Source organism: Ursus arctos, unplaced genomic scaffold (assembly GCF_023065955.2).
Source record: "Ursus arctos isolate Adak ecotype North America unplaced genomic scaffold, UrsArc2.0 scaffold_18, whole genome shotgun sequence".
NCBI classification, from domain to species: domain Eukaryota; kingdom Metazoa; phylum Chordata; class Mammalia; order Carnivora; family Ursidae; genus Ursus; species Ursus arctos.
This window is the reverse complement of record NW_026622852.1, coordinates 58517436-58538362: the sequence shown is the minus strand read 5'-3', so window position 1 is coordinate 58538362 and position 20927 is coordinate 58517436. Positions and strand designations below refer to the sequence as shown.

The following is a 20927-nucleotide window of genomic DNA, read 5'->3' as shown; positions in this document are numbered from 1 at the left end:
TGTCTGAGGCCTTCTCAAGTGAGTCCCACGGGAACTCGGGAGGGGGCCGTGGGGCTGAGTAGGGAGACCTGGGCCCGGGCCTGGGGCCTGGAACAGACCAGGTCACCTCTGAGCCCGGGTCAGCAGACACTTTCTCAAGGGCTGCCTGGGGAGGATTTTAGGACTTGTGGTCATGGTCACGTGGTCTGTGTCTCCGCCGTTCTGCTCTGTCTGCGGCTTACAGTCGATAAGACCACAGACCATGGCCACAGAGAACACAGAGGCAAAGGGGCACGGCCACACGCCCTGTGCGCCGACTCCTGACCTGAGAGCCCCAGAAACTCCCTCAGTGCCCACAGTGGGGCGCAAACAAAGAACAGAGGGGGCGTAACAGTGGTCGGGGAAAGGCAAGCGACGGTGGCGCCCACGTGTGCTGAGCGAGGAAGCAAATGTCTTTATTGAGAAAATGCGTGGCTGGCAAGATCGGGGGTCCCTGCTCTTACCCTCAGGGATGGGACACGGCGTTAGTGTGGGAGAAAGGCACAAAGCAGAGAGGGTCCCAGGAGGGAACAGGGGGAGGTCCCCGAGCCCGTGCTCCCGCCCCCAAGAGCATCCGGACCAGCCCTCCCGGCGGCCACTGCGCGCCCGGTCGGCCCCGAGCTACACAGGCCGCATCTTCATCTCTGACACCTTGTAGCTGTAGTTGTAGCCTTTCCCCGACTTCCAGTTGACGCCGTTTGCAAAGGTCTCGTGGGACCCCCGGAGGTAGAGACCATTGAGGTTCGACAGGTGACACTTAAAGTACCACCAGCCCCCCTGGTAGCGCTCCGCGCAGTTTTCAGAATTTGAGTCGTTGTCCTGGTCTTTGGTGGAGAACGGCTGGTCGTTGTGGTATGTCAGGGAATCACCTGCACGGAGGGAGAACGGGCCATCTTACTTGGATCCTAGGTCTAGGCAGGAACTGCAGTGACCGGGTGTTCAAGACGTGCACTGCACAAGTCTAGGGGGTGCCAGGGAACACTTGCTCTCTGGTACAGTGGCCTTGGCGTCCCGTCACCCCGTCTGTCCCTGCCAGCCGGCAGGCCCCCTGTCTTGGAGGGAGGCCACTCTCTGCCCCGGACCCCTAGATTCCTCGGCAGGCAGCTCTGGGCACCAGGAAGCAGGAACTCGGGCTCCACAGACATGTGCTACATTGCCACCCTGTCCCCGTCTTTGTCAATGATGGCAGTAAATACCACGTCTTCCTGGACTTTGTATGGAATGTGTCCCATCGACTCCGTCGCTGCCATGAGGCATGGGTAACATTTTCTTCTTCGCGTGCGGACGGAGAACACGTCTGGCCGCCACTCTCCACGCGGAAGGGGCGGAGCCGGGACGGGAAGCAGTTCCCCTCTGCTCCGCCGCCCAGGCCCCTCGGCCCAGGGCGGACACTCACCTGCGCTGCCCCCGACGAAGGCCCCCAGGACCAGCTTGTACTTCTCGGCTTCGCCCGCCACCCGGAACGAGCCGTACTTGGCAAACTGGTGGTTGCCCTCGAAGTCCACGAGGTCTACGCGGAGCTCGCTGGTTCCTGGGGCAGAAAGGCCATGAGGGCTGAGCACAGGACCCTCTGTCTACAGGGCTGGGAAGTGGGAACGTAGGAAGGTGCGCAGAGCCGTCTGAACCTGGCGTCCAGGGACGGTCCGCACGTTCCTACGGGAAGTTCTTGGTTATGTGAGGGACCGTGAAGACCGCTTCCCGCGAGGCCTTCTCCCACACCCCATTCCCCTCCTCGTGTCCGTCCGCTGGAACACGACACTGTCCTACACCAACAACGGGCATTTTCCTGGGGGGTTGTGACATCACTCCCAGCCCCGTGCGCTACCCGCTTGGGGGATCCTGCGTGTGGGAAGGTCGGGGCTCCCTGGAGCAGGTGTTTCAGGAGACGGCCAGGAGGCACTGGGCAGGGAGGGGGGACGGCCCACCTGGCGGCCTGCCCAGGGCAGCGACAAGCGAGGCTCTGGGCAGACAAGTCGGAGGGTAGAGACGCTGCCCTCATCCCGGCCCACGCGGGCTGGGTGCTGGGCGGGGACGGAGGACAGGAGGAGAGACCGTCTCTCTTCCCCCGAGCGGGCACCTCCAGGGACAGAGAAATGGTGGGACCTAGCATGAGGGCTGGACGTGCAGCCCACACCTGAGGCCTCTGGTCCCTCCTGTCTCAGGATCTAAGCTGCCTGTGGGCCGTGCTTGCCGGAGGCCTCCCCTTGGTGCTAACGTGCTCCCACCTGGCGGGTGACACTAAGGCAGGGCTCCCGCGCGTAGGCTGACGGAGGACTAGTGTCTCCTGCTCTCAGATTGAACCCCAGGAAGAGGAGGGCAGGGTCCTCGGATCCGGGGGCCGGGGCTCAGCTCAGGGACAGGCAGATGTCGGGGACCTACCCTGGGCGGTCAGGGTGTGGACGTTGTCGTTCCCCAGCCAGAACTCCCCCAGCTGGCTGCCGAAGCCCTGCTTGTACGTGGCCCAGTCGCGAAAGAAATCCACGGAGCCGTCGCTTCTTCGCTGGAAAACCTGCGGAGGGAGAGAGGGCTCAGGGGCCAGGGGCCTGCTGGGGTCCACGGCTCGGGGGCCCCACCACGTGGGGGGAGGCCTTGCAGCTCAGGGAGCATTCTGGGTGAGCGCCCGGCATGGCTGTGGGGCCTCATCTCAGAGCCCAGGGGTGGACACAGCCCACAGGTGTGGGAGCGGGAAACCAGAGGAACAGAGAGGGTGGGCGACAAGCCCAAAGCCACACAGCTGGAGAGTGTCCTCCCTGCAGGCGGTCGAGCTGCTCTGTGGGGTCCCCAGGCAGAGCCAGGCCTCCCCCGAGCACCACTGGGGGTGCCCCGGCTCCCGACACTCACGGTCCAGCCCCCGCCGTCCGTTTCCATGTCGCAGAGCACGCTCAGGGGCCGGCAGTCGGGCAGGTGGATGGTGTACCAGCCGCTCAGAAAGTGCCCCCTCGTGAGCAGCTCCTTGCAGGTCCGAGGCGCTGGGGACGGACCCGGGAGCTGATGTCAGGCAGGGAGCCCTGGCAGGGCGGGGATGGGGGGCGTCTGCACGGGAGGAGGGGCACCCTGGGCCTGGAAAGACACTGAGCCCCGGGCCCCCACGCCGTGACGGCCAAACCCGGTCTACCTGGCCATCCCCCCCTCCCAGGGCCTCAGGCCTTCAGGGGACATTTAGCTTCCTGAGGACATTGCCAGGTGCTGGCCGCCCATTGCTGAGCCGCTGACGGAGGGAACATGTCTACGAGGGTTTGGTCCATGGATTCTGGAACCCGGGTGAGTGTGGGGCTGTCCTCTGGTCTGCGGGAAGCGTGGGGAGGTCGGTGGTGTGGCCAGTCACCTGTGTCACAGAACTGACGCGATCCAGGCTCTCCTGTTTGTGGGGAGAGGACACGCACATCACGGTCTGGAAATGGGCGCCCCCGTCCCCTTCAGCCACAGCCACACTGTGGCCGGCACACAGAGAGGAAATAGCATCGGGATCTGTCCGGGCAGACCGTCCAGTCCCCGGGATGGGCTCTGAGAATGCCTGTCCGGGGAGCGGGTCTGCTGGGCCCGCCTGTGTCCAGCCAGGGCTGTGGGGCCATGGGGCAGTGCGGTCACCCAGGGCCACGGCATGCGCCCCCTGCTGGCCATTTCCTTAGGGCCCCAGGTCCTCAGGGCCATGGGAATGGACTCTAGGTCTTTCCAGCAGGTGTCAGGTCCACCCACTGTCCCTCCGAGCCTCTGCCTGGGGCGAGTGCTGGGGGCTTGGGCATTTGTGTCTGCGCCCCCGTCCCGGGCTTTTATTTGTGCGCGGAGCACGTGACTACGCCTGAGAGTCTGTGAGTGGCCTTTGTGACTCTTACAGTTTGAGAAATAAATGAGAATAAATAGGAGGGAAAGTAAGTGAAATGTCCACATTCAGCAATACCGTTGTCTTGCATCTCTTGGGTCCAACGGGGGCAGATGCCAGGCTTTGGGCCCTCACCGCACGGTTCATCACACCGAGCACTGACCCAGACCCTGCGCGCCTCCCCACCATTTCCCCGCAGGAAGGGGGACCTGGGTCTGACACCCTCCCACAGGAGATGCTGTCAGGCTGACTGCGGCCTCCAGGACCCCCACCTGGACAAAGCCTGCTGAGGCGCCCCCAGGACCCCGACCCGGGCTCACCTTTGTCCCCGCGCTCTCCTCTTTCCCCTCGGTCTCCTGGAGAAGAGACGGGAGGATAGGAGCCCGGATGCAGGATGTGTGCTCAGCGAGAGGCCCCGGAGCACTCTGGACACCAGCCAGCCGCTCTGCCCTCAGGGTCGGTGGGAAGGACAGCGGGGGACCAACCCAGGCCTCCTGCTCTGGGCAGGATACCCTCACTGCTCCGCGGGCTTCCCAAGGATTCCAATGCCAGGGTCTCCAAGCAGGGGAGGGAACCCCGAGGCCTGGATCCTGCCCCCGGAGGAGAGCTCACTGGGGACCCCGTTCCCTGGATCAGGACTCTGGTCACACAGTAGCTCCAGGTTCCTTGGAGATGGAAATATGACCCGCCCTCCCTGTCACTCCCCCGTCTCTCTGCCCTCCTCCCCGTCTTCCTGTCCCTCTGTCTGTGGTTGTCTCTCATTTCTCCCTGGACAGAGCCCGAGTTCCCCAGCGGTCCTCGCTCTTCATCTCGTTGTTACCTTTGGGTCCCGGTGGTCCTGCCTTCCCAGGGGCTCCAGGGGCACCAGGCGCTCCTGCAAATCCCAAGGACACGGGTGTCATGGGCTAAGGTGCAGCCCCCACAATTCCATGTGAGCTCTCTGCGCCAAGTACTAAGGTCCACCCAGTGCCACTTATCCACAGAGCCACTGCCCCGGGGAGGACGGAGCAGCCACGGGCACAAGGGTGGGGACCAGGCCGTCACCTGGCCAGGACCACCACTGATTCCTGCCTCCGCTGAGCTCTGTGCGGTGGGCCCAGGACCGTGCCACCCTCGCCGAGCCCTACTGTCCAGTCAGGGCCCCGGGTCACGGGGCACATCCTCGGAGACCCTGTCCTCGGGTCCCCCAGAGGACACTGCCAGCCTCTCCTGCAGTGGGTCCCGGGCAGGGCGAGCCAGACTGGCATTGTGCCCCAGCCCCTGGATCGGGTCGTCATGAGTCCCTCCAAGTTGGGTGTGACTCCATCCAGAGAGGTGCCATGTGGCTCTGAGGCTGGACCGTGCAGGGCAAGTCCCGGGCTCCAGCCTGAAACATGGGGGGATTCCCCAAACCCGGGTCTAATTGGAGAAGAGCGGGTGCTCGGTCACCCCACCCTGTGCCCGGTATGCGTACCTCTCTCTCCATTGACGCCTGCATCTCCCTTGGGCCCTGCGTCCCCGGGCAGCCCCGGGCAGCCCCGGAGGATGCTGAGCTTGTCAGAGCCCTCCAGCCCCACCAGCTTCACCTCTGCAGAGAAGGACAAAGTGACAGTGGGTGCGTTCCTCCCGGGCTTGAGGGCTCAGCAGATCCCACATACGGGCCGCCGGATCCAGCCGGTCCCATACAGGACCTCGGGCCTGGGGAGACCACTGCGGACCCCTGGAGGGTCAGCCTGGAAGTGGGTTTTCGCCTCTGGTGTAGACTTGCTCTGTCCCCCTGTGCCCTGCTGTGGATGCTGGTCAGGCGGGAGGAGACGGCCTTGGAGTCCTCCCTGTCTGAGGGGAACCCGGCTCCTCAGTGCTGTGTGTCCCCGGACAAGTCACTCAACCCCTCTGGGCTTGCGTCCTCTGGGCTCAGGAGGGTAGGAAGGGGGCTGTGGGGGAGGATACGTTAGTTGATGCACATGTTTACAATCTGAGCAGGACCCATTGTGTTTCGAAAGAGCTTCGTGAACACCGGGGACTGTCAGTAAATAATAACAATGAATATTGGTAAGAAACTTGGGGCATCGGGGTCAACATGGGGTCGACATCCCCCAGACCTCGGGCGTGTGCTCACGGAATTCTGGAGCCGGAAGGGGTCCCTGTGGGTCCCCTGGAGAGGGACGTGTTGGCTCCAAGGACACCACGCAGCGGCCGCAGCACTGGGAGCAGAGGGTTATTTACTTCGTGCAGTTTAAATGTGTGGCTGACGAAACTGAGATATGCCCGCGCGAGGCCTGGGGGATGCCGTGGGCGGCCTGGACGCCACAGCTTCTGTAGGGGGCAGGGCAGCTGTCCCTATCCGGGGTGTTGTGTCCTCCGCTCACCGCTCAGAGCAATGTAGACTTCATTTTAAAATTTACTTAATTTTTTCTCATTAAAAAAGAAGACTTGGCCATTTTAGACACATTAAGAAACAAGACATGTTTATGGGAAGAAACTGTCCCATGATATCCCCCTGAAGGGTCCCATGTGTGTTTCCTCTCCGAGGATACTCCATGTACGCCAAGTTCTCCGTCCTGCCCGACCTCAGCGAGCTGGTCAAGGCCGTGCCGCCTGGACACTAGGAAGTGCCCCTGCGCTTATCCTGCCGGGTTCGGACCCTGCCACGGATCAACGCAGGTGGAAAGGCTCGGGAGAGCCGCCAGGCAGGGAAAGGCGATCCGAGCCAGGCCTGCCCTGCCACCCCAGAGACACCGCGGGTCTCCTCTGTCCCCAGTGCCTGAAAGACTGGCCACACTGGGTGTGAGGTCTCCCAGCCCCGGTGCCAATGGCCCGAAATCTGAGCTGGGCAGTATCCCGCCCTCTGCCTGCCCTGAGCACACACCCCACGCGGTGGGACCTGAGGATGGCCTGCTCCTGGGCCTGGGGGATCGCCCCCCACTTCCCCTCCCCCCCACCCCCCGCTCTGCTCGTGGACCCGGAGGCCCAGGGGAGAAGGATGCCTGCCCAGGGTCCCTGCCGCTGGCGCGGGCCAGGGTTCGGGCCCAGCGGGTGTGGCTTCAGAGCAGTGCCCATCACCTCTGGGTCGGGCTGCGCGTCTTTGCCCACCAGCCTCCTCTTCTGGAAAATGACACTTAAAATGCGCTATCCCGAGGAACCATGAAGGCCTGTTTGCTGCGGGCCGAGCACGGGCCTGGCATGCAAGCGGAGGCCGTCCACTTGCAGACCTGGTCCACATCGGGGCTGCTCCCCTGGCATTTGACTCACCTGGACAGGTGTCGCCAGCCCGGGCCGCGGTGCACAAGAGAGCAAGGACGGCCACAAGCGCGGGTCCGGCGGCCGCCGCAGCGCTGCCCTGCTCCATGGCCCTGGTCTGTGCGGCTTGGCAGCTCCTTGGCTCTGGGAGACCGCGGCCGCCCACCTTAACTTCTGGCTTTATTTCTCACGCCAGTGGCCACTTCCTCCCGAGGCCTGCGGCGCCAGCTGGAGGCGACAAGGCCCCACACCCTGCTTAATGAGCGTCCTGTGTAATGCGCCTCACTTCCTCTCCGCCGGGACACTCTCCCCAGGGGAAGACCCCAAGGCCGAGTGTGGGGAAGGGCCAGCCTGCCTGTGTCTTTAAGGAACACCCGGTCCCCCGCCCCTCATTCCCCAGCTCTGCGGGACAAGAGTCGGGGGGCCTTCCTGGGTTGGCAGGCTTTGGGGTGCCATTCACTGGCACGCAACGGGCTTCCAGTCTCTGGAGAGGAGAAGGGGAGGGGAGAGGAGGGCAGAATGCAGCTGGAGAGTCACTCGCCGGTGTGCAGAGCCGTGGCTTCCTACCACCTGCCATGGGAAGGGGTGTGGGTGGCCAGGCCTGTGACAGGGACAGAGGACAGGCTATGGGCCTCGCTGGGGGGGAACACGGAAGGGGGTGAAGGTCACATTAAGTCACTCTGGGCCACGTGACACCTACCCCAGGCAGGTGCACCTCAGAGCTGGAGCCGGAGGTGGGGGTCTGCACCCCACCCCCACCCACCAGTAGCCCTGTCTAGGCGTGGCATTAGAACCGTGACCCCAAGTCCAACAACAGCATGTGGGTGTAATGGGTCTACTGGAGACCATCTCAATGCCTGTGGGTCTTGTGGGCCTGAGAACTCACAGCTGCTCAGAGGGCTTTGCACTCTCTTGTGGGTTCACCGGGGAGACGGCAGGGGAACCAGGTGTCTGTGCTGCCCCAGGTGGCTTACAATCTAGGGCCAGGTGCCAGCTCGCTAGGGGCAGGAGAAGGACAGGCCCCTGGGGAGAGGACCTGGCTTCGGGAGAGGTGACCTGGCTTTGGAGGCACCTCCGAAGGTCTGGTGGTGTGTGCATGGGGTCACGCCTGGCCTCCCAGCTGGCTGACAAAACTCCCGGAGGGCAGCCGTCCAGGGAAAGCCTCTCCTCACATGTCCTCTTTTTCAAGTGCCCGCAAGCTCCAGATAAGCCACAAGCCAACGTGGCCTGTCTGGGACGTGGCACGTCCTGCTACCCTCAACTCAGACTGTCAGCGGCAGGGAGAGGCGCGCTCCGGGGCCCCGAGGAACGGGACCTCCCTTGGGGGCCTGTTCTCAAAGTTGACGGCAAGACAGACGCAGACAGTCAGGCCCCTCGGAGCCACGGCTGGAAGCTTCAGCGTCCTGCCCGCGTGGCCTGGCTCCCACAGTGGGCGTGCGCGGGCTGAGCGTAGGCCGGTCGAGGGACAAAACGCACAGTGCTGATGTCGAGGCGTAAAGCAGTCCCGGCAATTTGGTGTTTGGAGTGTTGGCAACATTGAAGAGAATTTGGCCTGTTAGACGCACAGGCTGATAATCCAACTGAAAATGCGACCTTGAGTCACGGCCCCGGTTGGTGATTTTATGTGGAAACAGCTTTGGAACAGGTTAAGAGACCCCTAAGTTCCTCACACTCACCTGTTGGCACGATTCGATTTCTAAACATTAGCGGGTGCCCGTAGCTTCCATGAACAGCAGACGCCGCCATGCTAGAACACAAATTGGGATATATTCACTCGCGGACACACTGATGATGCTTTCAGCTGTTCAATTTCCTAAGTGAGAATGGAGCGAGGATTGGGCCCCTTAAAGAGAGTCATGAAAACGCGCGTCTTACATACAGAGTAAGTCAACTTAGAAGCTTAAGGAATCACTGGCCTTTTGAAGTTACAATTATAACATTCTGAACAAATCCCGTTTGAATTCACCAGACAGTAGCACAAGGAGCGGTCGTCTCTGTGCGAGAAGCCGAGCAGGACCCAGCCGTGAAATACCACAGAGGGGACGTAAGTCCACAGGGCGGGGGTCAGGCCCAGGAGCGCCGCTGTGCCTTGGAGGGCGTCTCTGGTCACGGATGCGGGAACTGAGGCCCAGAGAAGGAAGGAGGCTGCCCAGGGCCACACAGCCTGCTACCCGAGCGCCAAGATTAGAACCCAGCTCCCCGGAGTCTGTGGGATGCTCGCGCCCCCGCCCCCGCCCCCTGACTCCCTCTGCCCTCCTCCCTCTGTCCGGTGTGCCGCCCCCACCCTCTGGCTCGGCCGGGGCTCTGCCCTGTGGTGAGAGGCTTGGAAGTCTGCGCTCAGGTTCCAGGTCCAGGGCTCCATCCGCTCGCCGCCTGCCGGTCATTGGCAACAGCCCCCGCGCAGGCACTGGACAGTCCTGCCTCCCCTCCCGAGGCTCCCCGCTGGAGCTGGAAGGCCGCTGGATAGGGAGCGAAAGACCCACCCGGGCGCGAGGATCAAAACCTGAAGTCCTGTCATCACTACCTTGCCGTGGGCCCTCCCGCTCCAGAATTCCAGACGTCTGTCGCTATTGGGGACACTTCTCGGGCCAGCCCACGGGGACGCGGCTTGCCCTTGCATCGGCCTCACAAGCGAGAGAGAGGAGGGGTGTTTAGTGAGCACCTACTACGTGCCAGGTGCTGGTCTGAGCCCTGCGATGCCGCGGGAAGCACTCGGGAACGCAGAAAGCAAGCAGACAAACAAAAGATAGGAGGGCACTAGGATGCGCCATAATTTGAGAAAGCGATGTGTGCTGCGAAGGACACGTGCCCAGACGATCACCAACGGCGATCGGCCGGAAACAGGCGGAACCTGGAATGTCTGTGGCTTCGCACCGAGCAGCGATGCCAGCCGGCCGTGGGCGCTCTGGCTGGGCGCCTCTCCTCCCGGCAGGGTCTCCGGGACCCACCTCTCCTCCAGCGGCTGTCTCGGCCACCGTCCACGTGCGGACCCTCTCCGACAGCTCATCTTCACTGCAGCCGAGCGTGGAGGACCCTGCGGGGGCGGCTTCAGGCCTGGGGGTCACGCGCCCCACGCCCGCCCTGTCTCCTGCGGCGGCCGGGTACTGCGGCCCCATCTGAGCACTGGGGATGTTGAGGGAGGTCGCTGGTTATGTGACAGCGGTGGGGGTGGGGGAGCAGGTGTACCGAGCACACAGCACGAAGGACTGACACGACCCAACGAGGGCATTTTCAAGGTCACTGTTTGCACCGTGATGCTTTTCCACTCACTCATTGACTTGCATCCCAATTGTCTCGGGATCCTGGTTTCTCATCCGTGCCGCCCATCCAATTTACATTCAGTGCGACAGCGGACGTGGCCGTGCCGCGTCCACCAGCTTGCTCTCTGTCTGCTACCCCATCGTCGTTCTCCCTTGTCTCGCTTTCGCTGGGTTGGCCCGGCTTGCTTGGTGCTTCCCACTCGCTCCGCCCTGACTCTTGGGCTCTACCTCTCTGCATGGCGTTCGGCGGTTGTACGGGGATCACGTGGTGCATCTCACATCATCACTGTCCCCCTTGGGTGACTGGCATGCCAGGTCACAATTTACGTACGAACGTCCCACATCCTTTTTCCTATAGTTGTTATGGACTTTGCTGCTACCTACGTTACGAGCCCCTGAAAAGCATTTTTATTATTTGTGTCTTAGAAATTCAATTGTCTTTGAACAGCCTCTTTAAAAGAGGGGAAAGTATTTTATACATATTGACCATCTGCGCTGCTCTTCATTTCTTCCTCAGGATCCGCATTTCCGCCGGGAATCATTTCCCGTCCGCCTGAAGAGCTTCCTTCCTCCTTCGGGGAATGTGGGTCTGTAGGCAACACATTTCCTCTGCTTTCGATTGGAAGTATCCTTACTTCACCTTCACTTATGAATCCTGGCTTTGTTAGAATTGTATTCTAAGTGAAGAATTTCTGCTCTCAGCACCTCTGGACATCCTTCCGCTGCCCGCTGCCCACTGCCCTCTGCCACCGGGAGGAGCCCCGCCCCCACCTCCAGCCACCGTTCTGGTCTGGCCCCCACCTCATCCTGCTGCCTGCTTCTCCTGTCTCTCGTCCCCTGCAGTTTCTAGCAGCCTGTCTGGGGGTGATTTTCCTTCTGTTTCCCCTGCTTGGGTTTCACGGAGCCCTTGGCTCTGGAGATTCATGCTATTGACGGAATGAAGACATTTGGGGCTAGTATTTCTTCATACCTTCTCCCGCCCCATTCCCCCTCTGCTTTCAGCAGCAACTATCCTCTTCTTGCAAGGCAGCTTGGTACCTTCCCGTTAATTAAGGTTTTGTTCACCTTTTACATGAACCTTGTCTTCCATGCTTCAGTTTGGGCAAAGCATCGACATATTGTCCAAGTTGTATTGTCCATTCAATGAGGTTGTTTTTTTTTTATTTCAGAGATTACAATTTTTTATTTCTAATATTTACAGTTGGTTCATTTCTTAAAGTTTCCTTATCTCTTTTGAAATCACTCACTTCTTCCGCCACAACACCCACCCTTCCTTATATATTATGTGACATTTATCTATTTATTTCATAGTCCAGATCTGTAAATTCCAACATCCGAGGCACCATTCATTTGTTTCTATTGACTTTTTCCCTCTTAGTCATGGGTCACATTTTCCTTCTCTTGTGTGTCTAGTAAACCTTGATTCTGTGCGAGACATTGTGGACACGACGTCACAGAGACTCTAGACTCTCTTCTTCCTCAGAAGAGTGCTGAGCTTGGTGCTGACAGCTCTGGGCCCAGGCGTGTCCCTAATCCTAGGGGATAACTTCAGTCCTGGGATACCATCCTTTTAGTCAAGGGTTGGGTCTCCTGGGGTCTCAACAGAAAGCCTGACGTGTTTATCAGATCCGTCAAAATGACCACACTTGAACTCAAGGAGCCTCCAGGCCCGGGGGCGCTGGCATCCAGGCTCAGCTGTGTTAGCCGGTCAGCAGCTCCCCCAACCGTCAGCCAAGGACAGGGGAGGCCTGGTGTGACCAGCTTTGGGGGCTTCCTCACATGGCTTCCTTGTTTTCAGGATTTCCCAGATCATTTCCCCTGCTCTGTAGCCTGGATCTCTGACTCCAAGTCCTCAGCCTGCTAAGACAGCCTCCTTCTGCATCACAGGGACCAGGGAGGGCCCTTAGGAGAAAGTCGGGGGATGGCATATTTATCCCACGTGACTCCCTTCTCTATGGCTCACCCCACATCCAGTCAGAGCCACTGCTTTTAAATAGTTTGTGTTTTCACAGATACTCTAGAACTTACTGTTTCTTTTGGCAGGAGAGTTAATACAATATAAGCTATCTCCCAATTTTCAGACACTCGGAGTCTGAAGCGTGAGTCCTCTAAGCTCTTTGTTCCACAGGGCCACTCTGAGAGGTGGCATTTGAGAAGAGAACTGAAAGCCGTGAGCCAGATACACAGCATTTCAGGTGCGAGTCTTACAGAAGGGGGAAGGGAGCTCGGTGATCTGAGAGAGAGCAAGGAGGCAGGGGTTGGGATGAAGGAGGAGCTCATCCGGAGGACCCAGCATGGGAGGTGCTGGTGCTGGTGTCCACTTCCACACCGAACGGGACAAACCTTCCAGGTGACTCTGATACGGGCTCAAGAGCAAGAGCCATCAGCCAACACTTTCCAGTGACCTCCAGGGCCTGGCCTCTGACTCTACGGGCTTTCCCGGAGCATGACGGAGAAATGCCCTCTCCTCACCCATGGCAAGTCCCTCTCCCTTAACTCCAAATCTCTCGCATCACCTGGCCCCGAAGCCCCAGACGCGGAGCCCCAGATCCACGTTCTCTATGGCGTCCATGAGCCTAGACATGGAGCCCTGATGGCCAGTCCACTCCACTCCCAACTGTCACCAGAACAAAGTCTGGGCCAAGCGGGTCTCTTACTCGCAGTTGTGCCAGCCCCTGCCTCTACAGAACACGTGGGGTGATGGTGACTCCCGCTCGCCTGCAGTGTTTACGGTGTGCCGGGCACCCCCTCACGGACTGCCGTGGCCATCACAAGGGCCGTGTGGGCAAGACTCCAGGGAGCTGAGTCAGAGCCACGGGCTCATGAGGCCCGCCGGCCTGGAGGAGCACGTGGTAGGATTTGTGCATCTTCCAGGCAGAACTGAAGCCCACAGACCTTGGGGAAGCCAGCATTGCCTCTGGTGTCCCGTGACTGCGGGTGGGGGAGGGATTTTGCCAGCTGCCACCAGCCAGCTGTGTGCTAACACCCCTGGTCCTGGGAAGCTGCCGGGAGAGGAGACACAGCCCGGCAGGGGGGCTTTCCCCCAGCCAAGGGTGAAGAAGCAGGATCACGAGAGTCGGATCCAATTCACCATCTAGGCCTGGGCCCAACCCTCTTGCCCATGAAGCCTCTCGATGAAGGGTACTTGTGCGGACCCCTTCTCTGAGCTGTGCCCCCTGTGGCCGCCTACTGATGCCTCCCAGACGGGGGACCCCCGGAAATGCACAGTGGACCCGAGTTCCCTGTTCCCATCTGCATGTTGACCTGAAGGCAGGGGTGCGGCTCCTGCATGTGCACACCCCTGTGGCATTTTCAGGGGCCGAGGGGGGAGGGGCTGGGCGAAGGTGAATGGACACCATGCACCCTGAGCCCCACCCAGGCTCCCTTGGCTGCAGGTATGGAAAAACGGAGCCCTTCTGCCCAGCCCTGGTCAAGCACCTCTCCTTGTTTTCCTTTCTCCTCCTCTGGGATCCCCACCGCGGGGGGTCGGCGCCAGTAGCCAGCCCTCAAGTGCCAAGGGCCCCTCTGTGGACAAGTCCCAACAGTCCTTTCGCAGCAGACGGCTACCACAGCGGTATGCATGAGGAATCCCCAAGACATCCTGTGTACATGTCCGAATTCTTCTCTCCTGTCCCAGGCAAGACCACACCGCCTCCTGGTGCACACTCCAGCCCACTCTGAGCAGACCCGTCCCTCGGCCTGTGGCTTTGGAACCCCAGGCTCTGTACCGACATGATCACCGCTGGGCAGCCCTCCGAAGTGCTCGCCACGGGTCGGGTCTCCTTGGACGCACGTAAGCTCCCTGCGAGCAGAAGGCTCTTGCCTGCACACCCGACAGGTGCTTGACGCTCAGAGGCCGCTCTACGATTAATGTTCGAGGTGTGGTGCCCGGCATCCTGAGACCAACCGGCGAGTAGCACAGACGGCGGGATCCCGGGGACGCGGAGTCTTACAGAACGTGGTGCTCGTGCACGAGCTCCTTCCACCCCGCAGTGTGAAGCGCCGACTACCTCCATTTCCCAGATGAGGAAACCAGGCGTCTCGCTTCTGACCTGCCCCCACCACACACGCGGCACACGCGGCACACGGGCTCTCTCATCTTACACTGTTCTGTTGATGCTTAGACAAGAAGGACACCTTGATCCCATACGCATTTACTTTTCCTGAGCACTTACCCCTCCCGACAGGCTTCCTGCTCTTCTGTCTGCTTACGTCTCTTTCTGCCGGAACGAGAGCTCCGTGCAGGCGGGACCTGCCTCTGCCGCCCCAGAACCCGGCCCTCGGCCGGCAGTCAGTAAACTGGGCATTTCCAGACGAACGAAAGTGAGTTTGCAGTAGGACCTCTTGGGGGCGAGAGGGGGAGGCTGGGGCGTGCTTCCTGCATTTGTCCCTTCCCAGAACAGAAGCCCCTGGGAGCAGGCGCTGCCCCCTCTTCCTCACCCCCAGGAGACGTGCATGCTCTCCTGGGGTAGCAACAGGCTCCCAGCCCTCCTGGGCCCCAGCTGGGCAGGTGGGCTTCGCCGGCACGTGTGTCCACACCCGCCCACGTAGGTGACTCCCCTGTGGTCCGAGGGGAGGTGCTGCCCAAGGCAGGCTAGGACCAGGCGTAGCTCTCGGAGGCCAAGGGCCCTGGCAGGTACGCAGGGACCCGTGTCCCGACACCTGGGACCCTGGAGCCCGGCTCTGCAGCCACAGAGGCCTCTTGCCAGGCTGGTGCTCACACATCCCTCCCTCCCTCCCTCCCCTCCCTCGGACTTGGGGCAGCCGTGGGAACTGAGGACACTTTTCAAAATGGGAAACTTGAATGGTTTCCAGCTCCAGACCGTGAACAGTGACCTGTTTGCTCCTTGGTGGGGACAGATGTTTCCCCTTGCCCAGCAAGAGCAGACACAGCCCTCCGGGAGCGCTAACAGGACGGGACATCTGTCACCCAGCTCCCGTGGGTCCACATACAAACAGGGCTCCCAGGATGGACCCTGAGCTGTGGGCACTCAGCCCCTTCTGCAGCCGGGCCGGGCCGGGACTTGGTCATTTCCACAAGATCTCCTCTCTCCCGACGCCAAAGCGAAGGCCGGGGTCGCATCTCGACTCCCTTCTCCAGGGGCCCGGCCCAGACACGGCGGCTGCGGGTGTCTGGCGAACTCTCGCTGACAACCGCTGGGATGGAGGGTGGGTGCAGGAGAGCAGGGGTCACGTGGCCAGGAGAGTGGTGCCCGGTCCAGAGAGTCCAGTCCTGGGGACCCCACTGGCAAGTGTCACTGGGCTCCGGGCTCAGGGTCGCATCCCTACCCACAGGCGCTTGCCCCCCTGGCTCCGCTGAGCCCCAGGTGCTTCCGTTTGGTGGGTCTCGAGGATGAAGGAGGACGCACAGAGATGCGGGGGTTCTGCAGGACCTCGCCCCAGGCAGGCCTCATGCAGGACCCAGCTCCTGATCCCTGCCCTGCCCCCAGGCTCAGTCTGCTCACCTTTGAGGCAGAGTGCAAAGCACCAGACCTCGCTCACGCATAGCCCGGGCGCTCCGGTGCAGCCGCTGGGGCCCGAGGGGCGCTGGAAGTCCCAGCCACCGACACCTGAAGGCTAGGCTGGCGCAGTCTCTGAAGGACACCGGTCACGAAGGGTCACCAGCACCCTGCCTGTCGGATTTCAGCTGGCAGCCCGTGCTGGGCCCGGGCCCACGGTGCCTGCCTGTCCGCCCCTCTCCCCCCCTGGTTCCCCGCAGCGGCCTCCAGGCCCGTCCGGCTTTGACGGGGGCTGCACCTCGAGCGCTCGTGTCTCTCGTCATTCATCCAGAGCCGTCGTGACCCACACCGAGGTTTGAACCGAAGGATGTGTGGCTGACACCGGTGATGGCCGGGCTGGGCCTGGCCTGTTCCTCGGTGCTTCTCAGTGTCCACGCTGATCATGACAAAGGATTGTCTCCTCCAGCCCTCGCAGTCCTGGGTCCTCGCTGGCTCCTTCTGGAGCTTGTCTCTTTCCTGTACCACCTTCCAGTGCGGTGAAGAGCGACCGGCCTGGCCGCCACCCTTCCAGTTCCGGCTTCTTCCCTCGGGAATAACCTGCCTGCAAGCCGCCAGGGGCACACTGTCGGAGCCACCCCTGCCGTCAGCGACACCCTGGTTTTGCAAGAGGAGCTTCTGGCTTTCGGGGGCCAATTCCGTGGAGCTCGGGATGGCCAGCGGGTCTGAGCCTGAGCAGGCCACAGGCCACCTAAGGCCTTGCATCTGCTGCTCAGGGGCCCGAGAATGTGCCTTTGTACCCAGGGGACGAGGCTGGTGCTGCTGGTCCCAGGACACACGGTGAGAACCACCGGTCTCGGTTTGGGCAGGGCAGCAGACGCTGCTGGACATCAGCGGCTTGAAGCTACGAACACATGTCTCACTCGGTCGCCAATTCCTCACCGGTGGGCTGGGGACTCCCTCCGGGGCCTCCAGTGGCACAGCCACTCCGGGGAACGAGGCCGGTGGCACGCGAGAAGGAGCCCCAGCCACGGACTGGGAGAGCCAGGGTCAGAAGCAGCAGTGCGGGGTCAGTGGCTGGATGAGCCACGTGAGCCACACGAGCTCCAGGGGCCACGCCGTGCGATCCGGAGCTGCAGTGGGACAGCAGAGCGGGGAGGCTCGGGGACATGCACCAGGGCCCAGGACAAGTCTGCACAAGGCCAAGGCCTGGACCCCCAGGAGCGGCGGAAGTGCCCCCAGAGTTGGAGCCCGGCCGCATCCTGTGGGACCCCTGGGAACGGCTCTGTCCTCCATCCTCCTTCCGGAGAAGCATTCCCACGGCGGGTACCGCCCTCCCTCCGCTCTCTGTGGCCACCGGCTTCCCACAGCAGTTTCTCATGCAGCGCGGAGGCCCTGTCACACTTAAGAAGACAGCCAATCACGTCTGTCTACGGTGGAAACGGTAAACTCGATGGATGGAGAAACTCTTTCAAGGACTTTTCCGTCACATGGGTTTAAAATATTTTAAAACGCCCCTTCCTGGGCATTACAGAGAAGACTCAGAAACATGTCTATGGGCTTCATAGGCAATGGACAGGTGTCATCTGACATTGTGTTTTTAAGGGCCCGATGTCCTAGAACCTTCCTGTGGGTTTTCCATTGATCGTTTTCCCCTTTTCGTCGGCCTGCGCCCAGTCATAGAGAGAAGGGGGAGCAAGAACGACACCAGGAGAGTGTTTGCACATACAGGAAGTACTTTTATTGCAATAATACCATAGCGAAGTGGTCTGGGGAGAACGGGACACGTTCGACTTCCGTACGAATGACAACAGCTTTGAAGGGGCCACAAGGATGAGGAGGACAGCGTAAGAGGGGACTCGGGAGGGACGAGGAATCAAAATGGAATCACATGACCTAGACAACACCCACAGGGCACCCCGCGGCAGTCCTCGGATATGGCTTTGCTTTGGAAGAGACAGATGTGAGAGTCATTGGTGCGTGCCGGCCTCCTGGGCTCCAGAGAACCTCGGAGCCAGACTTCTCTTTGGCGACAGCAAGACTCCGTGTCCACAGGGATGCAGGAAATCCTAGCGGGTGGTTTCGTGACGCCCAGGGGGGCTCTGCTGTGGTCTCCCCAGCGGGAAGCGCATCCGGGCGGACAGGGCGGGCGGGCGGAGGTCAGCACCATTACCATCGGTCACAGCGGGTCCCGAGGGGGCCGAGCAGGGCCCGGGAGCCCCACCGCTCCCCCCATCACGGAAGGAAAGGGCGTTGCACGAGGGCAGCTTTTCACAGTGAGGGGTGGCCCTTCCCGGCCGGTCCGTCGGGGCCTCTGCCCACAGAGGCAGCCCCCGGCCCTCGCTCGTGGAGCAGCCCCGCCAGCCCTGAGCTCCAGGGTGGCTGAGGCCGGCGCCCAGGACGCCTGCAGGTGGAACTCCAAATTGCTCGTGTGGGGAAGCAGCCCCCGCCGGCAACCCCAGAGAGACCCCCCGAGTTCATTGCACATCTCCCCGTCTGCACACGCAGCTTCAGCTCCGTCTGAGCACAAACACAGAAAGTAGCACCAAACACTTGGCAAACTGAAGACGACCTGCTCGTCGGCACACCACGGACGGCGTGGGCGACGTCTCTCACTGTGTGTGTGTGTGTTCTCAAATCACAGAAGCACAACCTGATACTGGCAACGGGCCTCGCCGCGGTCTGCGAGCGCAAAAGCACGTGGGCCCGGCAGGAAGGAAGGTGGCGAGCGTCTCCCTCTCCGTCCTTGGCAGAGACCTGCGCCCCGTGGAGGCAGAGACCAGGACCGAGAAAGGCAGGCACGGCCAGGTGACCCCAGGGTCCCCTTCCAAGATCTTAAAACAGATAGCACCACAAAGGAGAAGTGTGAAAGTGAGCACCAATTTTCATTTAATTACCATCTACAGAAAGTGTGGTTTCCCTGCCCTGGACACTCTCCCATCAGGCTCTGCGGGAAGAAAAACGGGGAAAGGAAGCAATTAAAATTAATTTATGTCCGTGATTTAATCTAAGTGCTTGTAGGAAAGGCAAAGCATCAAGTTCTTCTTCGTCGTCGTCTTTTTTCCTCTCCATTAAAAAGAAAAAAAATCAGAGCTCATCAAAAAATTGTCTGCAAAGGGGCCCGGGCACAGCTGTTTGAACGGCAGCGCGCCCTCCTGCCGCCCTGGGCAAACCTCCACCTTATTGCACGTTCCTGGCCGGGCGGGGACGGGGGCTGCCCCTTCCTCACCAGAACTGGACGCCCCCCTTCTCCCCACCCTCCCAGCGGGACCAAAGCCGGCTGACATGCGTGATTGAAAGTCGGGGACACTGAACATTTATGACAATACAATACAAATATTTACTTAAAACTCACAAAGACGAAAGCACCTTTAATCCATCGGAAAGGCACACGCGGAATGACATTTGGCCCATGAATGGATCGTGGAGTTGAACACAGAGGCTCTGGCAGGGTGGGGATGACCTTTACGAGGCTTGCCTCTGAACATTTTTGAAGGTCAGGGGAAATACACATCTTCAAGTTGAATTTAAAAAAAAAAGAAGTGATCTCCAAATACTGCAGCCCCACGCCCGGGCCCGGCGGCCTCTCCACGCAGGTGACGCATCGGCCGGCTCTGCAGCAGGAAGGGTGGCCCCGTCCCGTCCCGGTCCCTGCGGCGCGTGGTGGGGACGGAGCGGGGCTGACAAAGCGGTGGGGCCCGGTGGCTGTGGGCCGTCTAGGTCATGTGATTCGGCTCCGGGGTGGGGGACTCGGCTCTTTCCCTTCGCTCTCTGTGGGTTTGGGGTCTGGCTCGGTGTGGAGCCGGGCGCAGACGAGGTCGGGGGAGGGACGAGGGGCCTTCACTGTCCAGGACGCCCGCAGACGGCGCGCTGAGGTCACGAGGTTGCTCTTAGGGGCCAGGCTCGTGGCTCCTAGCCCAGGAAGCAAGCCGGCCCCACTTCAAATCCGAATTTCTGTGACGCCTCCCCGAAGTCATTGAACATGAGGTCCACGATGGGCACCTGCTCCACCTTGGGCGTGTCGATCTCCAGGACGGTCTTCTGATACCCTTTCCTCGTCTGCGAGGCAGAAGGGAGGCACGTGTCAGTAAGAGGGGGCGGGGGGCAACTCACAGGGCTGAGCCCCCCGCCACACCCGCCCGGGCTCCCGGGCTCCCCCGTGCGTGCCCTTGACCAGCCGCGGAGAAAGTGGGTTTGCGCCAGACAGAGGGAGGGAGACGTGCCAGACCAGGGCAGGCAGAGGGAGGGAGACGTGCCAGACCAGGGCAGGCAGCACCCCCGACCCCCCAACATCCCATTTAGTCCTCGCCACAGTCCCCGGCCCACACCCTCCCCCGCCAGCGAAGACACCCCGAGGCAGCCCCGCCAGGACCAGCTACAGAAAACACAGCTCCACCGGAATATACCCGAATCCCGGCACCTTGTTCAAAATGTAGAATTCTGAGCCAGTAACGGCAGATGGCCGGCCCTGCCCTGGGCAACCACACCACAAGTAAGAGGACTCCACACCCACAAGAGTGAGAAGAGGGGGGAACCTGACCCACGCCCCGGTCTAGAGGAGTACTGGGCAAACTGAGGCACAGAGGGCCAGGGACAGCTCAGGGAGGGAGCAGCGTGCTGTGGTGAGTCCCTTGCTCAGACAGACCTCCACGAGCATCTCACCCGGAGCTCAACCCCGGGTCAGGGTGCAAGCCCCACCTTACTAACTGGACAGTGAGCCCCAGAAAGGGGACAGAACTTTCCTAGGAGAGACGTCTTTGCTCTGCTGCGCGGCTACGCGTCACAGAGCACAGGGCGGGGAGTGCAGGGTTGCCGCGGTCACTCAGCTCTGAGCACGCAGGATGCTCCCACCTGAGGCTAAACGGGCTGTCCTCCCATCCGCATCCCCTGAGGCGAGGGTTCCCCACAGGCCCTCACAGACGCCCCCTGCCACCTGTCCTGGAAGAGCCGCTGTCTCTCCCTCGCACCCAGGCTAGAGTCATACTGTCAGTGCAGTCTGGCCCTGGGGAGGGTCTCCCTGCACCGTCCACGTCCTGAAGGAGGAACACAGAGCCTCTGGGGGCCTTATTCCCTCTTGCACAACGGGGTCAGGGTGCCTGGACCCGTGCATGGCACGCGGGAAGCCACGGGAAGCTGAGCAGCTACGAAGCGGCC

The 20927-nt window shown here is 61.3% G+C and overlaps 2 protein-coding genes across 3 annotated transcripts in view; both read right to left on the bottom strand.

Moving 5' to 3' along the window:
• Positions 1–408: 408 nt before the first annotated feature.
• Positions 409–7394, bottom strand: LOC113250070 (ficolin-1-like). Its single transcript, XM_048223465.2, has 9 exons — positions 7070–7394; positions 5292–5405; positions 4659–4712; positions 4159–4194; positions 3344–3376; positions 2860–2987; positions 2398–2527; positions 1415–1549; positions 409–887 (listed from the first exon to the last, which is right to left on the bottom strand). Exons 1-9 carry the CDS (start codon positions 7164–7166, stop codon positions 640–642), a joined length of 975 nt encoding a protein of 324 aa, XP_048079422.1. The 5' UTR covers positions 7167–7394; the 3' UTR covers positions 409–639.
• Positions 7395–17491: 10097 nt separating this feature from the next.
• COL5A1 (collagen type V alpha 1 chain) overlaps positions 17492–20927 on the bottom strand; it is a 158797-nt gene continuing 155361 nt past the window's right edge. For both annotated transcript variants that reach the window (XM_048223084.2, XM_048223085.2), the window contains exon 66: positions 17492–19832. In XM_048223084.2, the coding sequence (XP_048079041.2) occupies positions 19686–19832 (147 nt within the window). In that variant the 3' untranslated portion in view covers positions 17492–19685. The remainder of the gene's footprint in view (positions 19833–20927) is intronic.